Source organism: Scyliorhinus canicula, chromosome 21, assembly GCF_902713615.1.
Source record: "Scyliorhinus canicula chromosome 21, sScyCan1.1, whole genome shotgun sequence".
Taxonomy (NCBI): domain Eukaryota; kingdom Metazoa; phylum Chordata; class Chondrichthyes; order Carcharhiniformes; family Scyliorhinidae; genus Scyliorhinus; species Scyliorhinus canicula.
In genome coordinates, this window is record NC_052166.1 from 70,274,895 (window position 1) to 70,284,154 (window position 9,260).

Genomic DNA, 9,260 nt, shown 5'->3' on the forward strand with positions numbered 1-9,260 from the left:
CATGGTAGAAGAATCCAACCAGGATGATTTGGTTTTCGGAGAATACTACTCAGACACAGCTGAGTCAGTCGGATATGCTTATCACAGCATCAGCGACACGGTCGCAAAGTTCAACACGAATCAACTCGTGGTAGAAGAAGCCAACGAAGATGAAATGGGTTTCAAAGAATACTACTCAGACATGGAGGAGTTATTTGGACATGCTGATCACAGCATCAGCGACACCGTTGCAAAGCTCAACACGACTCTACTCATGGTGGATGAATCCAACACCATGGTGCCATGGCAGCTCGTCGATACATTGGATGACAGCAATACCCAAGACGAAGACGACGCCACACAGAGAGCACAGGAAGACTCCACGGAGCGAGCGATGACAGGCTCCACAGTGCGAGTGATGAAAGACGCCAACAGGGATGCAAGCAAACACTCCCGGGCGGACACCAAGCATGAACAAGACCATGAAGGTAAACCCGCTGTACCTGAGCAACCGCAAGCAGACTATGAAAGTCTACCAAGCTCACAGGAACAAGAAGAAAGAGCGGACTATGAAAGTCCAACACGCTCACAGGAACAAGAAGAAAAAGCAGACTATGAAAGTCCAACACGCTCACAGGAACAAGAAGAAAGAGCAGACTATGAAAGTCCAACACGCTCACAGGAACAAGAAGAAAGAGCGGACTATGAAAGTCCAACACGCTCACAGGAACAAGAAGAAGACAATGCACCTCTGCCCACTGCATGCGAAGACAGTGACAAGGTGATCACACTCAACGTACAGGATCACAGTGAGACTGACAGTTCTCAGCTTGTCTGTACCGAAGCACAGAGCGAAAACAGTGACAAGGTGCTCGCACTCGACGTACAGGATCACAGTGAGACTGACAGTTCTCAGCTTGTCGGTACAGAAGCACAGAGTCGGGCCACCCAACAGTCCAGAGAGACGATGCCGAAAGAAAACATGCAGATTTTGACTCCAGAAGAGGAGCACCTGGAGTCCACAGAGACAATGCCGAAAGAAACCATGCAGATTCTGACTCCAGAAGAGGAGCACCTGGAGTCCAGAGACATCAAACAAAAAGAAACCATGCAGATTTTGACTCCAGAAGAGGAGCACCTGGAGTCCAGTGAGATAACATCAACAGAAATCATGAAGATTTTAACTCCAGAAGCGGAGCACCAAGAGTCTAGAGAAACCACGTCAACTGAAATCATGCAGATTTGGACTCCAGAAGAGGAGCGCCGAGAGTCCACAGACACCGCGTCAAATGTAATCAAGAAGACTTTGACTCCGGAAGACGAGCACCAAGAAAGCAAAGATGCGGAATCCAATTCTCCACAACTGATTGATGTCACCTGCACCGATGCAACATCAGATCATTCGCACCACTCGCGAGACGGAATGCTCAATGACTCAAATTATCCACTCGGGACACTCATAGAGTATAACAAGAAAAACAAAAGTCAAAAGAAACACAGCAAGAACAAAAACAACATGAAGCGCGACAAGACCAATAACAATAGCAAGAAGCACAGCAGAAACGAGAACGACAACAGCAAGAAGAAAAGCAACATGAAGCGCGACAAGACAAACAACAATAGCAAGAAGCACAGCAGAAACGAGAACGACAACAGCAAGAATAAAAGCAACATGAAGCGCAACAAGACAAACAACAACGTCAGGCACAAAGATAGCGACAACGACAGAGGCAGCAACAAACACAACAAAGTCAGGAGCAAAGATAGCGACAACAACAAAGACGGAAACGACAAAAACAGCGACAAGTACGGCAACGGAAACAACAAAAACAGGAACGACAGAAACAACAGCAATGAAACAACGACTTGTACACAATGGCACTACTTGGCACATGATGGACGATGCCACAGCACACTGCAAAACGATAACAAGACTACAAACATGTCATGGGATGACAACGAATCGCACAAACTCACGTCTGCTCCAGAACAAGCAAGCACACCAGCATCCAAGGCGGATGAGACAATAAATCAACACCACAAGCACAAAAAAAAAGTCCATGCCAGTCAACATCAGTGATGTGACCATGCAAACACCTCGGGATGACGCATTGGGTACTTAAGATAACAAGGAACACCAACAACATTCACAGCGGACTTGCAATATCAATATCACCACGTCATCAACAACAAAAAGAAAAAAAAAGCTCTGAACAAATTCATCAAGTTTGGACTCATAAATGTGTTTATTAAGTTTGGACATATAAATACATTGGCTTTGTTAACTAAGGCAATAGCATCATCACTTGTATAGATACGCATATCATAAGTTACTGTTTTGTATAATTTTCCTTAATGATGTACAGAAACTATGTAATGAGAAAGAGGGGGATGTGGTGATCGTAGATTGACCAGATACAAAAACAACAGAGCAAACACGAGCGGGAGAGCTATAAATACACTGGGACAGGATGTACAATTTTCTTTAACGATGTTCAGAAAATATGTTAAGAGAAAAAGGGGGATGTGGTGATCACAAGTTAACCAGATGCAACACAACTGAGCGACCACTAGAGGGAGCACGGGAGAGCCATATAAATAGATCAGGACAGGAAGTGAGGACACACTCTTCACAGCAGGCGGGCTGGTAAGCAGGACACAGCAAGCAAAGCTGGTAGTTAGCACTGGAAGGTAGTTCTAGGTCGAGCTCTGGAAACTGAACGAACTCACAATAAAGCATCTTCTCCACACTTGAGACTACGAGCTTTATTAAGACACGAGGAACAACACACCGGCCTCCACTGCACTCCGCGGCAATGAATTCCACAGGCCCACCACTCTCTGGCTGAAGAAATGTCTCCGCATTTCTGTTCTGAATTTACCCCCTCTAATTCTAAGGCTGTGCCCACGGGTCCTCGTCTCCTCGCCTAACGGAAACAGTTTCTTTGCGTCCACCCTTTCTAAGCCATGTATTATCTTGTAAGTTTCTATTAGATCTCCCCTTAACCTTCTAAACTCCAATGAATACAATCCCAGGATCCTCAGCCGTTCATCATATGTTAGACCCGCCATTCCAGGGATCATCCGTGTGAATCTCCGCTGGACACGCTCCAGTGCCAGTCTGTCCTTCCTGAGATGTGGGGCCCAAAACTGGACACAGTACTCCAAATGGGGCCTAACCAGAGCCTTATAAAGGCTCAGTAGCACATCGCTGCTTTTATATTCCAACCCTCTTGAGATAAATGACAACATTGCATTCGCTTTCTTAATCACAGATTCAACCTGCATGTTTACCTTTAGGGAATCCTCGACTAGCACTCCCAGATCCTTTTGTACTTTGGCATTATGAATTTTCTCACCGTTTAGAAAGTAGTCTATGCTTGGATTCTTTTTTCCAAAGTGCAAGACCTCACATTTTCTCACGTTGAATTGCATCAGCCATTTCCTGCACCACTCTCCCAAACTGTCTAGATCCTTCTGCAGCCTCCCCACTTCCTCAGCACTACCTGCCTGACCACCTAACTTTGTATCATCAGCAAACTTCGCTAGAATGCCCCCAGTCCCTTCATCCAGATCATTAATATATATGGTGAACAGCTGCGGCCCCAACACTGAACCCTGTGGGACACCGCTGGTCACCGGCTGCCATTCCGAAAAAGAACCTTTTATCCCAACTCTCTGCCTTCTGTCAGACAGCCAATCCTCAACCCATGCCAGTAGCTCACCTCGAACACCATGGGCCCTCACCTTACTCAGCAGCCTCCTGTGTGGCACCTTATCAAAGGCCTTTTGGAAATCCAGATAGACCACATCCACTGGGTTTCCCTGGTCTAACCTACTTGTCACCTCCTCAAAGAATTCTAACAGGTTCGTCAGGCACGACCTCCCCGTACTAAATCCATGCCTCTCTCTCTCTCTTGATTCCAGTCTCTCTCTCTCTCTCTCGATCCCAGTCTCTCTCTATCCCAGTCTCTCTCTATCCCAGTCTCTCTCTCTCTCTCGATTCCAGTCTCTCTCTCTCGATCCCAGTCTCTCTCTATCCCAGTCTCTCTCTATCCCAGTCTCTCTCTCTCTCTCTCTCTCTATCCCAGTCTCTCTCTCTCTCTCCGATCACTATCTCTCTCTCTCTCTATCCCAGTCTCTCTCTCTTCCCCAGCTTGTCCCTATCTCCCACATGGCCCTGTCTGACTTCTTTGCTGTGTTTCCATCTCTCTTTTCGCCCGTTTTCCACTCTCTCTTTCTTTGCCCATTTGCCACTCTCGCTCGCGCTCTCTCTGTATCTTCACCGGCTCGCGGCTCTCTCTCCCATTTGTTTTTCATTTCCTCCTCCTCCTTCCCCCCCCCCAGTTGCCTCTCTCCTTCTTGTGCCGCTCACTTTTCTCATACTTTTCCCCACTTTCCCCATTCGCCTCTCTCTCTTCCTCTCTCTCTCATCCCTCACTCGCCTCTCTCTCCCCTCTCTATAGCAGTGACTCTGACTGGGGCAGTTAGTGCATCATCATGTCCTTTCTGTATTTTCTGCCACAGCCGTTTTCATCGCTCACTGACCAACAACAATCGCTGGATCCGAGAGCGAAGCCACGAATCTTATGCCAAGAATTATTCTGTGGTTTTTCCTCACGATGAACCGCTGGCTGGAAGGAACATGAGACTCGATGCCTTGCATCAGGTCAGTGCTGACCATGAGGGGGTGGGACACGTTCATGGACGGAGGTGGGGGGAGCATTCCTGGGATCTGGGCGGAGGGCAGAGCTCCCTGGATACAGGTAGAGTTAATTCTGATGGTGAGTTGCCAAAAGGTTCAGTGTTTAAAGATCTATGCTCCTATAATCAGTATTGTTCCATAAATTCCCCCATGATCCTTGCTAGAAATAGCCAAAGGAAAGGACCAAACGCCTTTGTGACCCCAATCCCACCTGTTGGCATGTCCTGCTCTCTTTCACAAACCCTTCGCCATATCTGCCCCAAATTAGACTGGACACTTTTGCGACTATTTCAGAGAGACTCTGTGGCCCCTCATGGAACAGCCCTGACCATGAATGTGGAGTCAGATAACAAATGGCTCGTGCCATCATCAAAGAACAATGCAGCAGAGGAACAGGCCCTTCGGCCCTTCGGCCCTCCAAGCCTGTACCGGTCATGATACCACCCTTGGCCAAAACCCTCAGCACTTCCTTGTGCCGTATCCCTCTATACCCATCCTATCCATGTGTTTCTCAAGATGCCTTTAGAACGGCGTTAATGTATCTGATTCCCCAACCTCCCCTGGCGACGCGTTCCAGGCACTCACCACCCTCTGTGTAAAAACCCTGCCTCGTACATCTCCTCTAAACTTTGCCCCACGGATCTTAAACCTATGCCCCCTGGTGAATGACCCCCCCCCCCACCCTGGGAAAGAGTGCCTGCCCATCCACTCTATCCATGCCCCTCATAATCTTGCTGACCTCCATCAGGTCGCCCCTCAACCTCCGTCTTTCTAATAAAAACAGTCGGAGTCTATTCAGCCTCTAGACCTCCAGACCAGGCAACATCCTGGTAAACCTCCTCTGCACCCTCTCCAAAGCTTCCACATCCTTCTGGTAGTGTGGCGACCAGAATTGTGCGCAATATTCCAAGTGCGGCCTTACCAAGGTTCTATACAACTGTAGCATGACTTGCCAGTTTTATACTTGATGCCCCGTCCAATGAAGGCAAGCATTCCGTCTGCTTTCTGGGTTACCTTATCCACTTGTGTTGCCACCTTCAAAGATCTGTGGACCTGCACGCCCAGATCTCTCTGACTTCCTAAGAGTTTGCCATTTACGGTATATTTCCCCTCTATGTTAGACCAACCAAAATACATTACCTCACATTTGTCCGTATTGAACTCCATTTGCTATTTCTCTGCCCAAGTCTCCAACCTATCTCTGTCCTGCTGCAGGAACGTGGTAGAAACCAGTTTATATTTAATGGCAGTTTTTAAGCCTGGCACTGGAATGTACTCTCGTATCAGCTTGAGCGGTATCAGGAGCCAGTTTAACACACGATAATTCTCCAAACATCAGTAACAGAACTGTAAACGGGTTAAACCCCAACTAAACACAAGTAAATCGAGGATCATCCCACAAGTAGATTTTACCCTCCCCAATCCAGTAACTGCCCACATTAAATACAACCTCATTCTGTGTGTGTCATAGAAAATACTGTGCCTTGAAATGGGGCTTCCCTCTGTTATACAGAGATGGGCAGTGTTAAATTTACAAAATAAAAGCTGTTCAATCTTAAATAGAAGGATGAAAGAGTTGCTCCCAGTGTCCTGTGAATTGATGGAGTGAGGCGCTGTTCTCTAATCTGTGCTGTCAATCTGAGACCCTGCAGCTGATGGATCAAATGTCCGTGTTGTATTTGTGCAAAGAACGCTTCAGGAATCGATTTTCTGTAGCAAGGTTGTAAAAGGTTTAATTAAACACAAATCTCCAGATCCCTACATTAGATAAATGTTAGTTAAATAAAATCTGTGTTGAAGCTTGTTTTTTATGTTGGTAGGAGGGGCCGGGGGGGGGGGGGGGGGGGAGATTCATCGGGGTTGGAGTTCAATAATAAACCCAAACCCTGAGCTGTAACCACCCAGCCCATTCCCAAAGTTCACAGGGCTGGGGCAAAGTCGGACAGGGAAACATACAGCGAAGGGGGGGAGGTGAAGTCGTACGGGGGGGAGGTACAGGGAAGGGGGGGGGGTGAAGTCGGACTGGGGGAAAGTACAGGGAAGGGGGGTGAAGTTGGGTCGGGGAACGTACAGGGAAGGGGGGGGGTGAAGTCGGGTAGGGAAACGTACAGCGAAGGGGGGGGTAAAGTCGGGTAGGGGAACGTACAGGGAAGGGGGGGTGAAGTTAGGTCGGGGAACGTACAGGGAAGGGGGGGGTGAAGTCGGGTAGGGGAACGTACAGCGAAGGGGGGGGTAAAGTCGGGTAGGGGAACGTACAGGGAAGGGGGGGTGAAGTCAGACGGGGGGAAGTACAGGGAAGGGGGGGTGAAGTTGGGTCGGGGAACGTACAAGGAAGGGGGGGTGAAGTCGGGTAGGGGAACGTACAAGGAAGGAGGGGTGAAGTCGGGTAGGGGAACGTACAGGGAAGGGGGGTGAAGTTGGGTCGGGGAACGTACAAGGAAGGAGGGGTGAAGTTGGGTAGGGGAACGTACAGGGAAGGGGGGTGAAGTTGGGTAGGGGAACGTACAGGTTGCGAGTCTAGTGAGGGGAGTTGTGGTAAACAAAACGGGAGTGTGGATATAGAACATAGAACGATACAGCGCAGTACAGGCCCTTCGGCCCTCGATGTCGCACCGACATGGGAAGTCCAAAAACTAAAGGCCATCTAACCTACACTCTTCCATTATCATCCATATGCTTATCCAATAAACTTTTAAATGCCCTCAATGTTGGCGAGTTTACTACTGTTGCAGGTAGGGCATTCCACGGCCTCACCACTGCGTAAAAAACCCACCTCTGACCTCTGTCCTATATCTATTACCCCTCAATTTAAGGCTATGTCCCCTCGTGCTAGCCACCTCCATCCGCGGAGAAGGCTTTCACTGTCCACCCTATCTAACCCTCTGATCATTTTGTATGCCTCTATTAAGTCACCTCTTAACCTTCTTCTCTCTAACGAAAACAACCTCAAGTCCATCAGCCTTTCCTCATAAGATTTTCCCTCCATACCAGGCAACATCCTGGTAAATCTCCTCTGCACCCGTTCCAAAGCTTCCACGTCCTTCCTATAATGAGGCGACCAGAACTGTACGCAATACTCCAAATGCGGCCGTACCAGAGTTTTGTACAGCTGCAACATGACCTCATGGCTCCGGAACTCAATCCCTCTACCAATAAAGGCCAACACACCATAGGCCTTCTTCACAACCCCATCAACCTGGGTGGCAACTTTCAGGGATCTATGTACATGGACACCGAGATCCCTCTGCTCATCCACACTACCAAGAATTGTACCATTTAGCCAAATATTCCGCATTCCTGTTATTCTTTCCAAAGTGAATCACCTCACACTTCTCCACATTAAACTCCATTTGCCACCTCTCAGCCCAGCTCTGCAGCTTACCTATGTCCCTCTGTAACCTGCAACATCCTTCTGCACTGTCTATAACTCCACCAACTTTAGTGTCGTCTGCAAATTTACTCACCCATCCTTCTGCGCCCTCCTCTAGGTCATTTATAAAAATGACAAACAGCAACGGCCCCAGAACAGATCCTTGTGGTACGCCACTCGTAACTGAACTCCATTCTGAACATTGCCATCAACCACCACTCTCTGTCTTCTTTCAACTAGCCAATTTCTGATCCACATCTCTAAATCACCCTCAATCCCCAGCCTCCGTATTTTCTGCAATAGCTGACCGTGGGGAACCTTATCAAACGCTTTACTGAAATCCATATACACCACATCAACTGCTCTACCCTCGTCTACCTGTTCAGTCACCTTCTCAAAGAACTCGATAAGGTTTGTGAGGCATGGCCTACCCTTCACAAAACCATGCTGACTATCCCTAATCATATTATTCCTATCTAGATGATTATAAATCGTATCTTTATAATCCTCTCCAAGACTTTACCCACAACAGACGTTAGGCTCACCGGCCTATAGTTACCGGGGTTATCTCTACTCCCCTTCTTGAACAAAGGGACCACATTTGCTACCCTCCAGTCCTCTGGCACTATTCCTGTAGCCAATGATGACATAAAAATCAAAGCCAAAGGCTCAGCAATCTCTTCCCTGGCTTCCCAGAGAATCCTAGGATAAATCCCATTAGGCCCCGGGGACTTATCTATCTTCACCTTGTCCAGAATTGCCAACACTTCTTCCCTACGCACCTCAATGCCATCTATTCTAATAGCCTGGGTCTCAGCATTCTCCTCCACAACATTATCTTTTTCCTGAGTGAATACTGACGAAAAGTATTCATTTAGTATCTCGCTTATCTCCTCAGCCTCCACACACAACTTCCCACCACTGTCCTTGACTGGCCCTACTCTTACCCTAGTCATTCTTTTATTCCTGACATACCGATAGAAAGCTTTTGGGTTTTCCCTTGATCCTACCTGCCAAAGACTTTGCATGTCCCCTCCTTGCTCGTCTTAGCTCTCATCTTTAGATCCTTCCTCGCTTCCCTGTAACTATCAAGCACCCCAATTGAAACTTCACGCTTCATCTTCACATAGGCCTCCTTCTTCCTCTTAACAAGAGATTCCACTTCTTTGGTAAACCACGGTTCCCTCGCTCGACCCCTTCCTCCCT

General features: G+C 47.9%; 1 protein-coding gene across 1 annotated transcript in view; it reads left to right on the top strand.

The window, feature by feature from the left end:
- The window catches only part of sardh (sarcosine dehydrogenase), a 357,516-nt gene that overhangs the window by 289,860 nt on the left and 58,396 nt on the right, over positions 1–9,260 (top strand). Inside the window, exon 11 of the mRNA XM_038781905.1 lies at positions 4,507–4,652. Coding sequence (XP_038637833.1) covers positions 4,507–4,652 — 146 coding nt within the window. The remainder of the gene's footprint in view (positions 1–4,506; positions 4,653–9,260) is intronic.